General features: G+C 36.5%; 1 protein-coding gene across 1 annotated transcript; it reads left to right on the top strand.

Annotated features, from left to right (window-relative positions):
- Positions 1-13481: 13481 nt before the first annotated feature.
- Positions 13482-18024, top strand: LOC124899606. The gene is made up of 7 exons (XM_047414546.1): positions 13482-13952; positions 16179-16436; positions 16522-16666; positions 16769-16835; positions 16936-17074; positions 17179-17412; positions 17533-18024. Exons 1-7 carry the CDS (start codon positions 13482-13484, stop codon positions 18022-18024), a joined length of 1806 nt encoding a protein of 601 aa, XP_047270502.1.
- The last annotated feature ends 2264 nt before the right edge of the window (positions 18025-20288 follow it).

Raw genomic sequence — 20288 nt, 5'->3', positions numbered from 1 at the left:
CTTGTCCTTGTAGATTTGCCCAACCTTAACATCACTATGTTTGCAGTCAGTAATGATCCCCTTCCTATCTAACAAAGGCAAAGGAGCAATAGAATTAGATTTGTAACTAATTAATTTTACAACTCTTTCTGATGGACTCTCCAAACACATTACGGCACCAACATTCCCATCAAACAATATTTCACCAGTAAACTTATGTAATGTAGTGATGATGAGTGGATACGTCCCAAAATAATGCTCAGTTTTGTTAATCTCGATATACAACTTCACACTCATTTCGTTATGAATCAACAACGGACAAGCATTTCCTTCAACAATATAACGAGCCTCAATTTTTTTCCTGATTTCATCGATTTCCAGTTCTCCGACAATTGTCGAAATTAGTTTTTCTTTTTAAAAAAAATGGAACTTTTAGTAATTCCTAGTAAACATGTCGTTATATATGTAATTTTTACAAACTTAAAATCACTAAAACTTCTAAATAAATAAGTCAAAACACCAACTGTTTCTCAATAAAAATACTATACGAAGAAAAAAACACGTTTTCCAAAATAAGTTGATTTTAAAATTTTAGCCAAAAAACTAACACAAATTTGAATATTACATTACTTTATATATAAGTAACAATATGCAATATGCTCAGCAACCTTCCAACTGGAGTCACAAATAAAATAATAAAGAAAATAACGTGCTAATTGTGCAATCCCAAAGGACGAAATGAAATTACTGAGAGATGTTTGAGATATATTACATGAATAATAAAAGCGTCTGTAAAACTGTTTCAAGAGGACAACAGAATTAAAGGGAAGACATTCTCAGAGAATTAGTTTTTCTTTGAAGGTTGCTTCCCCTTACGAACATCTGATGGAGTTTCACTTGTAGAATTTGGCTTGCTGTTGATAGCAACATCAAAATGGCAGTGTTTGGAAAGGACAGGAAAGCTGAGCCAAAAAAAAAAGAAAAAAGACGGCAAGGACAGCAAAGCAACACAAAATGTGCCGCGTTTAGGGAACATCTCGCATTCATGCAAGTCCTGAAGAAGGGCTGCACATTCAGGTTGTAATGTAGGCAGCCCTACTCAGATGCAAGCATCATTGACTGATACCACGGCTCAAACCCTGACCTATAGGTCATTGAGACAACTTTTATCGTTGCTCCTAGACTCCCTTTCAAAAGATGGGCTAGATTAAAAACATGCAATATTTTCGCATATACCTGCTCATTTTGTGGTTTCTCCATCTTTAGTCGTGTTCACATCCAATATGTTTCCTGTAAAAAATTGACAGGAAACCCAGTCGTGAAAGTAAAAAATTACTGCTGCTTTTAAGGAAAATGTAGGACTGAGTTCTAACAGAAACCAATAGTGAGCCTACAATGCCAAACTGAAAACTATTGTAACATAATAGCAACACAAACAACGAAGTAGACTCACCAAACCTGTAGGAAAAACCGTAACTTTAACAATACATGTGGATTCTCAATAAAGAGGTTTACTATACCATGGGTGATTAGTTCATTACTGTTGAAAGGCTACAAACAGATCCAAAGTGCCAAACCACAGTATTAAGCATGCACTTCCTAATGTCCTGTAACCACCATGTGTATTGACGTACAAAGGCAATCAACACCCAGTGCACATCTACAAAGATAAAGACCCCTCCGTTTTAATTTTTATAAAAGACACGCTTACCGCTCTCTAAAGTATTTACCTCCAAATAGAGTATTGTCTGAGAAGTACTTGGACATCATAAACTTTCTGCTCTCAATTTCATTCCTCTTGAACTTCTCTTCCTCCTCCATGAGGCTACACGATGAGACAAAAATAGTTGGGACCTCTGTTGGGTTCAAAATGCGATTAGACATGAAGAAAACTTGCATTAGAACAACTTAAGATGAGTGTTGTAGCAGGATATTAAAGACTTGTAATATAACAGTAAACTATTCAACAATAAAAACAACAACATACCCAGTGTAATCCCACAAGCAGGACATTAAAGACATGTAACATAACCGGAAACTATTCAACAGCAAGAACATAACCAGTGTAATCCCACAAGCAGGAAATTAAAGACATGTAACATAACATGAAAGTATTTTACAACAATAACACCATGCCCAGTGTAATTCCACAAGCAGGATATTAAAGACATGTAACATAACAGGAAAATATTGAAGCCCTCAATTTCATACCTCTTGGACTCAGCCTTTCCCTCTTCCATGGGGTTACATGATGAGACAAAAATAGTTAGGACCTCTGTTGAGTTCACAATACGAGTAGTGTAGAAGATTTGCATTAGAACTTAAGATGAGTTTCTGTAGCAAGATGTTAAGGATTTGTAACAAAACAGGAAACTATTGAAGCCTCAATTTCATACCTATTGAACTTCTCAATCTGTTCCTTGTCCATGTGGCTACATGATGAGACAAAAATAGTTAGGACCTCCATGGAGTACATAATATGATTAGACAAGCATTAGAACAACTTAAGATGAGTGCTGTAGCGGGATATTAAATACTAGTAACATAACAGGAAACTATTAAAAGGTGATTAATGCATACCAAAAGTTTCTTTTTGTCAGGGAAGGTAAGTATCAATTTCATTTAACCGCAGCATTCTAAGAAGCTTACGGCGGCGCAACCCACCGAAAGGGGGAAGAATTGGTTCAAAATGTTCTAGCTCAACACCAGAAGTGCAAAGAGGCCCTTATTATATGTGATAGGGTTTTACATCCGAAGGATTTAACTTGAAAAAACAGGCGAAGACCTAAAGGAAGTTGGCAGAAACAGATAAAATACACGTAAACCTACGCAAGGATGACAAGCCTACAGAGCTAATCTGGAAACAAATACAGCAGCAGCAACAATAACACTCAACATACCCAGAGTGATCCCTGGGAGAGCAGGGTGTACACATACCTTACTAAAGAAATTTGGGGAAATTTCTTTCTCTTTATTTCTGTATCAACGCTCATGTATATATACAAGTATCCTATGTAATTTCTATGTAAAAATAAAGAACAAATAAAAACAATTTGTACATTGTACTATACTAATTTGTCTGCTAGGAAACCTCCATAACATCCAGCTCATGTGTTTGACAACTGTTACTCTGTGATTTATGGCTGTGAATAAATCCATCATTTAACTTTGGTTGCCTCGTGATCTTGCCATTTGTCCTTCTTTTATCTGCAATGTCTGATAGATTCATAAGAGACTTTGACCACTGGTTCACTTCAACTCTATTCACTTCTTCACTTTGTTGAACCTTCATTTGTGTGTCTTCATTCTCAAAATTGATTAAACCATTAGGACGACTATGAGAAAGATCTCTTTGAGTCTCAATATCCCTCCTAAACTTGGAGGGGAGAGAAATGACTCCCAACTTGGAAAGAATCGAGCTGTGAGATGGCCCTGAAAAGGCTTTAGTGAATAAATCTGTTAGTTGAGAAGAGGAAGGAATGAAAGACAAAGAAATCAAGCCAGAGAGGAACTGTTGTCACACAAAATGACAGTCTAGTTCCACGTGCTTCGTTCTTTCATCAAAAATCGAATTTCGGGCAAGAAATCGGAGCACCTCCTAGACTTGTGAAGAATCCACTAACAAATCTTCGGGTTTCTTTGCAGGAAGCCCAATCAGCGTTGCAAAAGGCGATAAGAGAAAAAGATAGACCTGATGTAAAGAACAAACCTTGACCAGGATTGGCTCGAAGGTACCTTAAAACTCGAAGTGCCGTAGTAAAATGATCTACACAGGGCTGTTGCATGTATTAACTTAAGGTAAGAACTGCAAAAGATAAATCCGGTCTTGTATGAGTCATATAATTGAGTTTCCCAATCAAACGATGATAGACAGTAGGATCTGCAAGTAAATTTCCAGAAACTGCAGAAAGCTTCAAAGAAGGATCAAGGTGAGATGATACGACAGGTGAGTCACTACAATCAAACTCTTGTAATAGATCAGTGGTGAATTTTCTTTGACTAACAATCATCCCATGTTTTTCTCACAAAACTTCCATCCCTAAGAAATAATGTAGATCACCAAGGTCCTTAATTAGAAATTCAGAGTTAAGAAATTGTTTCGTAGCTGTAAACTCTGAGGGATCATTCCCAGTGATGAGAATGTCATCGACATAAACTACAATATTAGAGATGAGACCTCCTGATTTCTTAAAAAATAAAGAATAGTCATTCAATGAAGCTGTGTAACCTTTGAATTTTAGGGCTCCTGTAAGCTTGGCATACCATTGCCTAGAGGCTTACTTAAGCCCATATAAAGATTTCTTGAGTTTACAAACATGATTGGGAGTGGGAACAGTCATACCTTCTGGGAACTTCATATAGACCTCTTCTTGCAGGTCTCCATGAAGAAAGGCATTATTTACATCAAGTTGAGAAATAGTCCATCCTTGTTTAACTGCAGTAATGAAAAGACATCTGATTGTTGTCATTTTTACGACCAAGGAGAAAGTTTCATTATAGTCCACACCTTACTTTTGGATGTCCCCTCTAATCACAAGTCTTGTCTTTAGTCGTTCACCAGAACCATCAACATATTGCTTCACTTTGTATACCCATTTACAGGGTAATGCTTTCCTACCAAATGGTAAAGTAACCACCTCCCATGTTTGGTTTTCCTCCAAGGCTGAAATTTCTTTAGCCATTGTTTTTCTCCATTCAGGGTCCAAATATGCTTGTTTGAAACTTTTAGGTTCTACAATAGTGGAAATAGAACTTAATAAATATTGATTTTGTAGGGAAAGTGCCCCAAAGGAAAAGGTGGAAGGGTGAGAAAGAGCAGTGAAACAGGCATGAGAAACATTTGCCAAACAAACAAAATCATTTAAGTAAGATGGTTTCCTATGCTCCCTAGTGGACTGCCTAGGTTGAGGAACAGAGAAAGTAGGAGGAAAAGAATTACTAGGAAGATTTCCATGAGTCGAAGATTCGAAGGTAGAATAATCTGTAGCATTGTTAGTGGCCTCAGGGGTAGGCATGGAAGAAACAGTAGATGTGATGCTAGTGTCTGGTTCATCATTTGGTGAAATAAATGGAATGGGAAAAATAGGTGAGGACACTGGGTGATATGAGGAGAAAGGGAATATATGATCAAAGAAACGAACATCCCTAGAAACAAATATCCTTTTGGTGTCTATCTCGAGTAATTTGTAACCCTTTTATCCCTGTGGGTACCCTAAAAATATACAAGTTGTAGCTCTAGGATCAAACTTACTTCTTGTATTCTTTAAAGTAGAAGCATAGCATAGGCAACCAAAAGATCACAAAATTGTTTAATCTGGTGGTTTACTAAACAAAATCTGATAGGGGCTCTTTCCTTTAAGAACACTTGAAGGAAACCTGTTAATAAGGTGTGTGGCAGTCAACACACACTCACCCCAATATGACTTGGGAAACTTAGATTGAAATAATAGAGCCCTCGCAATCTCCAATAAATGTCTGTGTTTTCTCTCAACAACCCCATTTTGTTGAGGGGTATCCACATAAGATATTTCCTGATTCTGAAAAAATTTTGCTTGCTCAATTCATTTCCCCAATTCTAGTGCATTATCAGACCTTATAGTCTTTACCTTAACATTGAATTGTCTTTCCACCATTTGTAAAAAATCTTTTAAAATTGAAAAAGCATTTCCTTTCATAGTTAATAAGAAGGTCCATGTTCCCCTACTAAAGTTATCCACAATTGTTAGAAAATACTTATACCTGTTATAAGTAGGTATCTTGAAAGGTCCCCAAGTATCAATATGAATTAGTTCAAAAATACCATTAGATCTGATTTGACTGGTTGGGAAAGAATTTCTAGTTTGTCTTGCAAGAGGGCAAATATCACAAGTACAAACAGAATCAGAAGGCAAAGAAATAAAACTTAATTTCCTCAATGCTGAATATGGTAAATGTCCCAACCTAGCATGCCAAAGGGCTACACTGGTAACATTACTAGAAAAAGGAAAATAAATAGAAACAGGATTGGAAACATTACTTTCTTGTAAACTAGCAACATTACTTTGACATAGAATACTACTCTTAGAGACAGTAGGTTCTAGAAGATAAAGTCCCTCTCTAACTTCACCAAAAGCTTGCCCCCTCATCATTAAATGGTCCTGCACCACACACTTATCAATGTTAAAATTAAGAGAACAAGTGAATTGAGAACAAAACCTATTGACAGACAACAAGCTAAATCTGAAAGAAGGAACATAAAGGACATTATGTAGAGTTAGAGTTGGAAAAATGTTAACATTTCCTACATGAGTGACCTTGATTTTATAAGAATTTGGTAAGTTTATGTCTAGAGGAACAGGAAGAGGAATAAGATGAATGAAGATATTTGGATTAAAACACATGTGCTCAGAAGCTCCTAAGTCAATTATCCAAGACTTCGAATTATGAACTGAAAAAAAGAACCAGAATACTTAATTACTATACCAGCCACACTGTTAGCATTGATTTCTGAACTATTACTGGTTGATACTCCTCCGTTTGTTTGAATATGTTCTTGAGTTGGGAAATTTGTTCTTTACTGAATTGGTTGAAGAAATTTACATCATCATCCTCACATCCAGTGTTCGTACTGCCAAAATCATCTTCTAGTGCTCCTAATTTCATTGCTGCATTTCCTTTAATTTGCCCTTGAAAAACTCTCCCATTTGTGAATTGGAAATCTTTTGGATATGCAATCAATCTATGACAATCTTCTGCAATATGCCCCACCTTCAAGCAATAGGTACAAGTCACATTAGGGTTAAACTTCTTCTTCTTTCCTTTCATCACCCCCTTCTGTGACTGATTGAACCTAGTGTTTCCATTTGGAAATCTCTGCCCTTGAAATTGGCCTTGTCCCTGAAATTGATTCCCAGTTCTTTGTGCTGACTAGAATTTTTGTGTTGACTGGATTTGATTTCCAAATCTCTGTGGCTGATTTACAAACTTTTGTTGAGAAAAATTATGATATCCTGTCATGAAAGATGAGCCATTAGAGGGAAAGTATGGATTCATGTAAATCTCCCTTTGGTTCTTATCTTGCAAAAGAAGAGAATAGGCATGATTGATCCCGGGTAGAGGGTTCATCATCAAGATATTTCCCCTAGCTTGAGCATAAGTGTCATTCAATCCCATAAGAAATTGTATTAGTCTTTGATCTTCCACAAATTTAGTCATCTTATATTTTCCCTGACAAACACACACAGCTGCAAACAATATCTGTGTTGAGAGAGTCCAACTCATCCCATAACCTTTTTAATTTGGTGAAATACCCTGCTACATCATTGGATCCTTGTACTAATCCAGTTAGTTCCTTTTGCAGATGATATAATTTAGCTCCATTCGACTTTCCAAACCTTTATTCCAGATCTCTCCACAAATTTTTGATTGTTCTAGAATAAATCACTGATTGAGCAATGTCTTTGGACGGGGAATTAAGGAGCCAGGAGGTGACCATGTCATTACACCTGCTCCAGAAACAATATTCTTTGTCAGTTGAAGGTGGTTCTGCACAGCCACCATTGATGAAACCCAACTTGTTCTTAGCTGAAAGTGCTATAAGAACAGATCTACGCCATCCCTGGTAACCCCTTCCATCAAAAGAGGTATTCACCAGTGTCATTCCTGGTGCATCAGAGGGATGGAGGTAAAGAGGATTATTTGAGTCACAAATTGCTCCATTGGCACCTTGAATGATTACAGGTGCGCTTTCAACTGTTTCATCAATTCCTAGCATAATTTACAGCAAAAAGAGTTAAGAGAGATGAAGAGCAAAGATAAAGGATCTAACCTGCTCTGATACCATAAAGAAATTTGGGGAAATTTCTTTCTCTTTATTTCTGTATCAACGCTCATGTACATATACAAGTATCCTATGTAATTTCTATGTAAATATAAAGAACAAATAAAAACAATTTGTACACTGTACTATACTAATTTGTCTGCTAGGAAACCTCCATAACATCCAGCTCATGTGTTTGACAACTGTTGCTCTGTGATTTACGGTTGTGATTAAATCCATCATTTAACTTTGGTTGCCTTGTGATCTTGCTATTTGTCCTTCTTTTATCTGTAATTTCTGATAGATTCATAAGAGACTTTGACCACTGGTTCACTTCAACTCTATTCACTTCTTCACTTTGTTGAACCTTCATTTGTGTGTCTCCATTCTCAAAATTGATTAAACCATTAGGACGACTATGAGAAAGATCTCTTTGAGTCTCAATACTTACCCCCACCTTTACGGGGTAGAGAGGCGATTGCTGGTAAACCCTCAATTTAAGAAAAAAATCTGGAATCACAAATTTAGCAGCAAAAAAGATACAGAAAAAAACAATATACCCAATGTAATCTCACAAGTGGAGTATGAGAAGGGAAAATTGTATCCACACCTTATTCCTACCTCACAGAGATAGAGAGGTTGTTTTCGATAGACACTCAACTTAAATAAAGCATGCCAAATTGTTTGAAAAAGGGGATACAAATATGGGAGCAACAACAACAACAACGACAACAACAACAACAACATGCCCAGTATTCCCACTAAGATAATGTGAAATGGAGAGCATTACTCAACAAACAGGATAAAGAACAATAATGACAACAACATAATATAATAATCAAAGCACAAAAAACACCAGTGATAATCGAAATCAGAGAACAAGAAACTACTAGAATAGTGCTAATACTACCGGTAAGAAGGAAGGTCCAAGTATGACCACCAAGCCTATATCGTAGGCAAGAGAGAGAACGCTCTAACTTCCAACTAACCTTCTACCTTAACCCCCAACCTATAGACTCTTATATCTAAGATCAAGACCTCATTAAGCTCAAGATGTATCATGTCTTGTTTAATCACTTCCCGCAAACTCTTTAATGTAGTTTAAGTTAGACATTTTTAGTCAACAAAATCCTAACTTACTGCTTTTTGGCTTATTTTTATCATTTTGGCCTTAAATCAAGCACTAATAAGCACTTCTTAAATTTACCAAAACATTCTAGAAGTGCTTAAAAGCTATTTTAACTTAAAAGTACTTAAAATAATTCAATCCAACAAGGCTCTTGGTCTTGTTTGAATCAACATAATGTAAATGAAACTTTTGGATTTCTAAAGGATTTGGTGCCCGTTTGGATTGGCTTTTGACTTTTTACTTATAAGCCAAAAGCCATAAGTTAGACATCCTAATTTATAGTTGTGGGCTTATTTTTATTATTTTAACCTAAAATCAAGTTCTTAAAAGCTATTTTAATTTAAAAGTACTTAAAATAAGTCAATCCAAATAGGCTCTTGGTCTCATTTGAATGAAGTAGTAGCCATTTCCATGAGGCCCTAAATCAGCATATATATATATATATATAGCACTAGGTTTTCACTTCTGTGTTCGTTTCACTGCACTCTTGACGGTATCTAGGTATGCCAACTTTCAATTTTATGAACTGATTACCTTTCTGGTCTTAAGTAAATGTGTTTATGAAGTTGTTATCTGTCTGATTTAATGGAGGTGTTGTTCTCTTCTATTTTTCCTTGTATCTTTTTATTGCTACATTTGTGACTCCAGATTTCTTTTCTTAAATCGAGGGTCTACCCGCAATCGCCTCTCTACCCTAAGGTGGGGTTAAGGTGTGTGTACATCCCACTCTCCTAAGGATCACTTTGGGTATGTTGAGTGTTGTTGTTATTGTTGCTGCTGAATTTGTGATTCTAGAGTAGCTCTGTAAATTTGTCATCCTTGTGTAGGTTTACATGTATTTTCTCTATTTCTGCCAACTTCCTTTAGATCTTCGCCTGTTTTTTCAAGTTAAATCCTTAGGATGCAAAATTTTATCACATATAATAAGGAAGAGAAAGAAACCATTAAAATATCAGTTTTGGAAATCTCAAGATGCATCAATTTGCGAGTATGATGAAGACAGCAAGAGTAGTAGTATAGAGAAGGTAGGATTCCGATGTATTCACGAGTTGGGCAGATAGGCCGAAGATGAAAGCAGAGGATTAAAATTTATGAGGGCTAAAAGTGAATTAACCAATAAGTTAGGGGCAATATTAAGAAAAAAGCGACAATTGTACTCCCTCCGTCCTATTTTATGTGTCATAGTTTAACTGGACATGAAGTTTAAAAATAAGTAAAGACCTGATGTTTTTTATCAAATTATCTTTTATTAAAATAATATACTATTATTATTTTTAATTAAGTAGGACCTTAGAGGTAGATTAATAAGGATAAAAGTGGAATTGCATCTTTAAATAGTTATCAAATAAGCAAAGGTGACATTCTTTTTGGGACTAACAAAAAAAAAAGAAAATGATTACACATAAAATGGGACAGATAAAGTGTAGACATACAAAATTCAACGGGTTAAATTCATACAAAATTTGAGTTTAATTCATGATAATTTGGGTTGATTAACTAATTTGGGTCTTATAAATTAATTAGTCCATTTTGTTAAATTCAAGCTCAAGGTCCATTACACTTTGAAACCCAAACTTATCAAGTGATGTGACATTTCAATTAAATCCAAGACCAATGAGACGCCGCCACATGTACAAATGATGTGGAAATTTCATTCAAATTCAAGAACCAGTCAAAAGTCGCCAAGTGTCAAAGTGACATATTTCGACCAATTACAAGCAACCAGGCCTGCTCTCTACAACTATAGATAGAGGGCAACATAACATTCTAAGAGGGGTTGAAAGGAACATTTTGACAAGCATTGATAACGTCGGCATTGACTATCAAGTTCTTGCAAGGAGCAATCAATGGAATTTTTCTTGGAGATTATTTCAAAGCGACAAAACACTTTCCGACGTTCCCGACGATCGAAATACGTCTCTAGGAGTCCAAATCATCCAACGGTTCAAGAAACATGCTATTGAAGGCCCTCGAATCATTTATAAGTTTAGGAGAGAAGAATTAAGAGAGTCACAAAATTTTACTCACAAGATTTATATTAATAAAATTATTTTTGTAATTTATTTTTGCTTGCAGTTAATTTTTCGGACACTACAAAAATTTATTGCGAACAAATTTTGGCACGCCCAGTGGGACGGATTCTGCTCTTCATCTCTTCCTCCTACAAATCGAATGCTACAAAATCAACTATTGTGATGGACTTCGGAAAAACAAATGATGTTACATGCAAGGGTTCTACTGCTTCATCTACTGACCACAGTTATGTTAGACCAATTACTCGTCGAAATTTCAAGGCTAGTGGCCTGGATGAATCTGAATACTTCTTTTCTTTGGAGGTGGCGAAAAAACCTAACTCTCATGTGACGACTGCTAGGGGTAATCTTGCATCCATGTTCTTTGGCGAACTTTCTCTAACTGGATCCAACTTTGGTGAGCCTGAAGATTCAACGGATTCGCCAGTTTCAACCAAGATCAATGCCTTAATGGCTGACTCAACTGACATGGACGAGAAATTCGCAATGATGGAGAAAACTATTGAAGCCCTAAAGAAGTTGGTTGACAATAAGAATCTTCATATCGCTCAACTCATGAACAAACTGGAGGCCTATGAACCAGGAGAGTTGAGTAACGTCCCTACTTATCCACCCGATTTCACTCCACAGGACAAAGATGTTGAGGAATTGCCCGCTAAGTCTAAATTTCAGAAGGAGAAATAATATGTTTCGTTTACGGCTTTATCTGTCCAACAATTGCAAAACATGATAACAAACACCATCAGGGCTCAATATGGTGGAGCACCACAGAGTTCATTGTATTACTCCAAGCCTTACACAAGACGAATTGATTGTCTACCCATGCTAACGGGATATCAACCACCAAAGTTCCAACAATTTGATGGTAAGGGAAACCCGAGGCAACATATTTCCCACTTTTTTGAAACAGGTAGCAACGCTGGAACACATGACAATCTTTTGGTAAAACAATTTGTTCGTTCATTAAAGGAGAGCGCATTTGACTGGTATATTGACTTGAATCATGAGTCAATTGATAGTTGGGAGCAGCTCGAGAAGGAATTTCTCAATCGATTTTACAGCACCCGATGAACTGTGAGCATGATAGAGTTAATAGGCACTAAGCAAAGAAAGAATGAGCCTGTAACGGATTACATCAATCGATAGAGATCATTGAGTTTGGACTGCAAAGACCGCCTTTCTGAAATATATGCGGTAGAAATGTGTATTCAAGGAATGCATTGGGGCATCCTATACATACTGCAAGGAATCAAACCGTGAACATTTGAAGAGCTGGCTACATGGGCACACGACATGGAGTTAATCATCGCAAGTCATGGGAAGGAACCCTTTTATTGACCCGATGAAAGAGAAAAAAGAGTTCAAGAAAGTTATGACCTCAAAGACTAAAGAATCTATGGCAGTGAAAGCAGCTTATGTGACCAACCAAGCAAAAGGTGGAGGAAGATGAAGGCTCGAGACAATATCTAAAAGAGGATAAACGTCGTCCAACCTTGAAAGAATTAGAAGCTAAGGTTTATCCCTTTCTAGATTCAGATGCACCTATGATACTGGATGAATTTCTAGTTAAGAAAATGATTGATCTTCCTGAATCGAAAAGACCAGAGTAAATAGGGTTATGCAAAAACCGAACCGACCGATAAACCAAACCAATAAAAATGTTATCGGGTTATTGGTACTGGGTTATCAGGTTAACAGTTTTTTATTGATTTTATAAAAAGATTTATTGGGTAAACGGTTCGGTATCGGTTTTAGCTTATTGGGTTATCGGTTAAACCGATAACCCAATAAGGATACACTAAGTTATTGTTTTATCCCTATTTATGTTATGTATTTAAATCTCTCTCTCTCTCTTTATCTATCTATCTATAGATAGATAGATAGATAGATAGATATGTATGTATATAGATTATATGCACTACAAATTCATAATTCAGTGATTCACAAAGTATTAACCTATTCAGGGTAACAAAGGTACAATATAAAGATCGGCTATTATCGTAGTAAAAAGCTTGAAGCATTTATACTTCCAACAATTAGGATTCAATTTTTTTCCTAACTAACATTCAGTTCAAGTTTGAAAATTCTTGTAAACTAAAATGCATTGCGTAGGTTTTGGCGGTAATTAAGATTTCATTTTTTTATGTAAGTTGTTACTATTTCTATTTTATAAGTATTTTCTTATTGGTTAAACCGAAAACTGAATTGTTAAGGATCAAAAACCGATAAACCAAAACCGATAAGAAAATATATTATTGGTTGGTTATTGGTTTTACATATTTAAAAACAAAAAATCGATAAATCAAACCAATAACACGTAAAAACGAACCGAACCGACTGATGCACACCGCTAGGAGGAAATCAATAAGGTCAATGATCCCAAGTACTGCAAGTATCATCGCGTCGTTGGCCATCCAATGGGAAAGTTCTTTATATTGAAGGAGAAAATCATGACGCTAGTAAGTGAAGGAAAAATCATCATCGACGTGGATCAGTAGAGGCAAATCACGCTAGTATCATTCCCAAGAAGAAGGAGTGTTCAATGTTGCAAACCATACCGAGCTCAATCTTCTTACAGTTTGGGAGCTTCGATCTAGTTGAAATATATTTTCCAAGGAAGACTCTTAAAGGATCATTGGGAACAGACAACAAAGCTAAAGGTAATGATGATGATGGTTGGACCTTGGTTTCTCGTAAGAAAAAAAGACATCAGGCGGTTCTAAGAATACGACTTCCTAAGCCAAGAGTGATAAAGAATAACGCGGAGCATATACGACCACCAAAAAGTGTTAAGTTTGATACTAGCAAGAAGATTGATGGTGCATTATCACGGAAAGACCAAAGGCCTATTACATTGTATGAGTTCTTTCCGAAAAAATTTCTTGAAGATAGTATAATTGGTGCCACACACGTAATTTCTAGCACAGAGGAAGTAATTGAAAGCAAAAAGGGGCATAGTCCAATGATAGCACAAGAACTTCATGCTAATAGAGAAGTTGCATCATGTTGTGCTGTAATTTCCTTCACAGATGACAATTTATTATTAGGGTCTAAACTATATAACAAACCTTTATTTATGGTAGGGGCTATTCGAGAACAATATCTCAATTGCATATTGATCGATAATGGTTCGGCAGTCAATATCATGCCAAAGACATGCTCAAAAGGCTTGGAATCTACATTGATGAATTGTCCAAAAGCAACATAATGATTCAAGGCTTCAACCAAAGAGGACAACGAGCCTTGGAAAATATTCGTGTAGGATTATCCATTGGCGACATGAGCTTATGACTGTCCCAGTTATACAGGTCCCATCTATCACGCCTGAGCTTCGAGGAAGCAATACTTTGGCTCATAAGATAAAAGGTCAGTTGGTGAGAAATCCTTTACGCTGCTTGAAAAATCGGGTTATGATTTATCCAAGACGACAAGACTAGGTGAGCTCAAAGATGAGGTTACTAATGAAAAAATACATGGTCTTACAAAGGCACAAATTAAGTTGAGAAAGCAACGGCATTATGTTGCACTCCTAAGTTTGGCCTAGGATTCAAGTTGCCGGAATCACTTTGAATTTCTACTAAGAAAGGCAAGGAAAGAACTTCATCACATTATGCCTCAGTAGAAAAAGATAAGGAATCCGAGGATGAGAAAATTCCACAACAAACTTTTGTGTTTGAACGCCTAGGAAGATTGACACCTCGTGTCTCTGTATTTAAAAGATTGGGTTGCAAGGGAAAAAGTAGAGCCTCTAAACAAATGAAAGAATAGGCCAGCACCTCAAGAGGTTCTGTCTTTTAGTGTTTGGGAACCACAGGAAAGTCAGTAGCACAAAAAGGGTTGATGGAGAATGAAAAGCAAATTTTTCTTGAAGGAATCGATGACAAAGACATTCATAGTATCTTTCCATCACGTATGAAGAGAAAAGTTGTGTTGTCAATCACCAAAGATGGTTCACTAAAAGTAAAAAGAAGTACCATTGTGTTTACTAACTAGTTTTGTGGAGAGACAAAGAAGGAGTAAGAAGAAGCCATCACGACGTTCGAAAGAAGTCAACCAAAGGATTCCAATCTTACACAAACATCCTACCACATAACAGTGGAAGAAGGTTCATACTTGGATAGTGTGGATGATGATGTTCAAGAGGCTCTACCCAACTGGAGGATGGCATACAATCAACCGTAGATGAACTCAAAAAACTTAATTTGGTACTTTGGAAGACCTCCGCCCAACATTCATTAGTGCGCTTCTTACACCGCAAGAAGAAAGGGACTACTTTAAGTTATTAGTTGAGTACAGACATGTCTTTTCCTGATTGTACCAACAAATTCTAGGCCTTAGTCCAAGAGTAGCTATTCATCATTTGGGGATCAAAAATGAGGCACGTCCTATAAAGCAATCACAATGAGTGTTTCGTCCCGAGTTGGTAACACAAATTAAAGCAGAGGTCAATAAGCTTATTGAAGCTAGATTATCTGAGAGGTAAAGTACCCATCATAGATCTCAAACATTGTGCCTGTCAAGAAGAAGAATGGTTAAATACGTGTCTGCATCAATTTTTGGGACTTGAATAAGGCATGTCAAAAAGATGATTTCCCAATAACGATCATAGAACTCATGGTTGATGTGACAACTGGACATGAACCTATGATATTTATGAATGGGTCTTCTGAATATAATCAAATCAAAATGTCTCCAAAGGACGAAGAATGCACTGCATTCTGAACTCTAAAAGGGATATATCATTACAAAGTCATGCCTTTTGGTCTAAAGAATATGGGTGCAACCTACCAACAAGCAATGCAAAACATTACATAAGAGGGTGGAATGTTACGTCGATGATTTGGTGGTAAAGACAAAGTGCAGGGATGACCATCTTGAAGACCTTCGCATTGTTTTTGAGAGGTTAAGACAATTCGACTTGAAAATGAACCCACTCAAATATGCATTTGGGGTTACTTAGGGAAAGTTTCTTGTCTTTATCGTGCATCATAGAGGAATTGAAGTTGATCCCACAAAGATTGATTCTATTAAAAAAATACCTGAGCCAAAAAATGTGAGAGACCTCCACAGTCTACAAGGAAATTCGGCATTCATTCAAAGGTTTATCTCTAACTTGGCTGGAAGATGTCAACCCTTCAACCATCTAATGAAAAAAGATGCACCTTTCCACTGGGAACAATCATGTCAAAATGCTTTTGAAAGCATCAAAAGATACTTGTTGAATCCACCTGTATTATAGGTACCAACTCCTGGAAGGTCGTTGATACTCTACATTGCATCACAAGAGCGATCACTTGAAGCACTTCTTGCTCAAAAGCATGAAGATAAAAAGGAACAAGCGTTGTACTATTTAAGTCGAACCTTGATAGGAGCTAAGATAAATTATACGCCCATTGAGAAAATGTGCTTAGCTTTGCTTTATGCAATAAAGAAATTAAGGCATTATTTTAAGGCATACACCATCAAGCTAATTTCTCGGGCCGATCCCATGAAGTTTGTAATGACACGACCTGTTCTTTCAAGGCGTCTAGAAAGATGGTCTGTATTGTTTAATCAATATGAGATCGTATACACCTCAAAAGGCTATGAAGGGAGAAACACTTGTTAATTTCCTCGACGATCACCCTTTACCAGCAGAATGGGAGGTTTCAGATGAGTTTCCTAATGAAGATGTACTATTTATTGAAGAACTATTGCCCTGGACAATGCTCTTTGATGGATCTGCACGTTGAGATAGTGCAGGAGCAGGTGTTGTGTTGATATAACCAGAAAAATTAATCTTGCCATTCTTATTTATTTTGGTTGAAATATGTTCCAATAATGCTGCAGAGTATCAAGCTTTAATCGTTGGCCTTGAAATGGAATTAGACATAAAGATTGCAATTGGATATCAATGGTGATTCTAAGTTGATCATAAACCAATTTTGGGGGAGTTATGAGGTGAAGAAGGGAGATCTTTTGCCATATCACCAATATGCCATTCTTTTGCTTGAAAGGTTTGATCAGGTATTCCTAAATCATGTCCTAAGAGAAGAAAATTGCATGGCAGATGCTCTGGATAACTTAGCCACAACGCTGCACTCGGAGAGAAAGAGTCAACAAAGGTGTAAGTATGTCATCGATGGGTTATTCCTGGTTGTCTCGATCTTCAAATAGATGAAAGCCATCATACATTTATCTGAATGGTATAAGAAGAAGATTGGCGAAAATCAATAATTGAGTATCTTGAGCATGGAAAGCTACTTGAGGATCCACGAAAAAGAGCAGGCATTAAAAGAAGGGCACCAAGATTTATCTTTCATGAGGAAATATCATTTCATCGTTCTGATGAGGGATTATTTCTGAGGAGTCTTGACAAAGAAGAATCTCAACAGACAATGGAAGAAGCACACTCCGGTATGTGTGGGGCACACCAATCAGGGCCTAAGCTTCATTTCTGCATAAAAAATATGGGCTTCTATTGGCCGACAATGGTAGCAGATTGTCTAGAGCATGCCAAAAGGTGTCAAGCGTGCCAATTGCATGCTAATTACATCCATCAGTCTCCAGAGCCTCTTCATCCGACTGTGGCCTCATGGCCTTTTGATTCCTAGGTACTTGATGTGGTTGGACCTCTTCTAAAGTCATCAAAAGGGAAAATGTACATCTTAGTTGCTACTGACTATTTCTCAAAATGGGTTGAAGTTATGCCATTAAAAGAAGTGAAAAAGGAAAATATTGTTGATTTTATCAAGTCAAACATAATTTTTAGGTATGGCATACCAAGATGCATAGTTACGGATAATGGAACGCCCTTCAACAATAAACTCATGAAGACTTTGTGTGAGAAGTTCAATTTTAAGCAGCACAAGTCTTCAATTTACAATGCACCTGCCAATGGTCTTGCCGAAGCTTTTAACAAGACGCTTGGTAACCTATTGACGAAAGTTGTTACAAAAAATAAAAGGGATTTGCATGAGAAGATCGGTGAAGCTTTGTGGGCATATCGTACAAACTTCAGAACTGCAACACAAGCAACTCCATATTCATTGGTGTATGGAGTAGAGGCAGTCCTTCCATTAGAACAACAAATTCTATCATTGTGAATTGTGATTAAAGAAGGTCTTACAACTGAACATAACACTCAACTTCGTCTACCAGAGTTAGAGGCATTGGACAAGAAGAGATTAGAAGTGCAACAAAGGTTGGGGTGTTATCAAGCTTGACTTTCTAGAGCTTTCAACAAGAGGGTGCGACCACGATCATTTCAAGTAGGTAACTTGGTCTTAGCAGTTCGAAGACCCATAATCCTCAACAAATACATTGGTGACAAGTTTACATCAAAATGGTATGGTCCATATATAGTGAAGGAAGTTTATTCAAGTGGCGCTTATAAGATTGTCGATCAAGATGGTGTAAGAGTTGGTCCCATCAACGGAAAGTTCCTGAAGCAGTACTTTCCATGAAGGTTGCCTACACTGATTAAGGCATGAGCTTAAACTGCATGTCACTCCTAGCCACATGAGTCTAAACTGTGAACGACTCTTCAAAAAAAAAGGATAAAAAATCTTTAAAAAAAAATTTTAAATCATCATTCTTGAACTATGTTATGACTTGATCTTTCCGAGGTACTAGGCAGCTTAGAGTATTTTTACTCTAAGTTCAGTCATATGAGTTAAATTTAAATAAAAAATAGAAAAGTGTGTGTCATCATTTGAGCACGAGAATAATAATTTGAATTAACATAGATACCACATAAGGATAGACGTTCCTTCATTAAGCTTACCGCGGACGTACAAAGGTGAAGAGACAAACAAGGCAAAACGGATTTTGACAATACATTTGAATAAATCCGTACATGTGTTCCCCATTATTTTTACATATGTGGTAGATCTTTGAGTATTCTTCGTAAAAAAAAAAAAGTGGCTCATGATTCGAAATATTCTACACCAAGTTATGAATTTTCTATCATAGTCGCTCAAAGTTGCAAAATAAGCCATCAAATTCCGAACTAAGCTGACTTTGATGACGTATCTGTGTAAATACATAAAAGCATTGAGTGTGGTTTTTAAGTATGTTGTAGATCTAAGAATCTACATTCCAACTGAAAAAAATAATACCTAATTTTGATACTCCTACATCGAGATACGAAATTTATCATAACACTGCGCAAAGCTGATAAAACTAGCGAACCAAGATTAGAAGATCAGTTTTGGGACAATATCTGGGATGATTCGAGTGTAATCTGATTATGATTCTCACGTGAGACATAGCTCTACGAGTCTAGTTTTCAACGCAAATAACAGCACCTGATTTCGATACTCCTATGTCAAGATACAAAATTTATCGTGACGCTGTGCAAAGCTAATATGACTTGCGAACCAAGATTAGAAGATCGGTTTTGGGACAATGTCTGAGATGACTCGGGTGTAATCTAATTATGATTACTGTGTGAGACGTATCTCTGCTAGTCTAGTTTCCAACACAAAAAATGACTCTTGATTTTGATGTTCCTAAGTCAAGATATGAGGATTTTCGTGAGGCTGCACAAAATAAACAAAAAGTAATGAAACGGAACCGAAAGACTGATTTCGTAAGGGTACCTGGGCAAATCCGGAGAACTTCTGGCCATGCTTTTTACATACATTATAGTTACATGAGTTAGCCTACTAGCGGAATAAGAATTTTATGATTTCAACACTCCTAGTTCGAGTTATGAATTTTTTTACTATAGCCGCTCAAAGCTGAAAATTTTTTTTGGGTGACATGAAGTGCGAGCAAATCCTTTTATAAAAGATATGCACAAGTATAAAAAACCTTTTAGTCATGTCTTTTATGCGCATTTTAGTTTTGAGAATTTTCATTCCAACAACACAAGTGACTCATAATTTTGAATTGTTTATCTCATATCACAAATGTCAAAGCATATGAGTAGGGAAGGAAAATAAAAGAACATGTTGGCGTGTCAAATTTTAAAAAAAAAACTGCATAGCACGAAAGACATTTAAAGAAAAAAATGTCACTTTTATTACTCCAAGAAAGACTATCATTACATAGTGATAAGATCCAAAGTAAAACTAAAAAGGAAAAAGAGAGCATTCATAAGCAAAAAAAAAAATTAAGGTAAAAGTTTATGGCCAAGAATCTGAAGGTGACTTGTCTCAATGAATTCCATTAGCTTAGCAAGTTCTTTGATTCCTGTTTCTGACAATAGGCTGATTTTCTCAAGGGCATGAATCTCTCCTTCAATGTTGGTGACACTCTCTTGAGTTTTGGATAATTTCTTTTGATGTTCTTCAATAAGCAAAATGGTCTTCTTCTTCTTCTTTGACGTCCAGGCTGCTAACTCTTTTTCAGATCTCTCAAGGAA

This window comes from Capsicum annuum, chromosome 6 (assembly GCF_002878395.1).
Source record: "Capsicum annuum cultivar UCD-10X-F1 chromosome 6, UCD10Xv1.1, whole genome shotgun sequence".
Taxonomy (NCBI): Eukaryota; Viridiplantae; Streptophyta; class Magnoliopsida; order Solanales; family Solanaceae; genus Capsicum; species Capsicum annuum.
The sequence above is the reverse complement of the archived record's forward strand: the minus strand, read 5'-3'. Positions and strand labels throughout refer to the sequence as shown.

Bases quoted from the DNA above. Each gene is read 5' to 3' on its own strand.
- LOC124899606 (XM_047414546.1), top strand. From the start codon at position 13,482: ATGTTGCAAACCATACCGAGCTCAATCTTCTTACAGTTTGGGAGCTTC. The intron at 16,437-16,521 runs GTAATGACACGA...ACACCTCAAAAG, and splicing joins GGGCCGATCCCATGAAGTTT to GCTATGAAGGGAGAAACACT. The intron at 16,836-16,935 runs GTGATTCTAAGT...TTTGCTTGAAAG, and splicing joins ATTGCAATTGGATATCAATG to GTTTGATCAGGTATTCCTAA.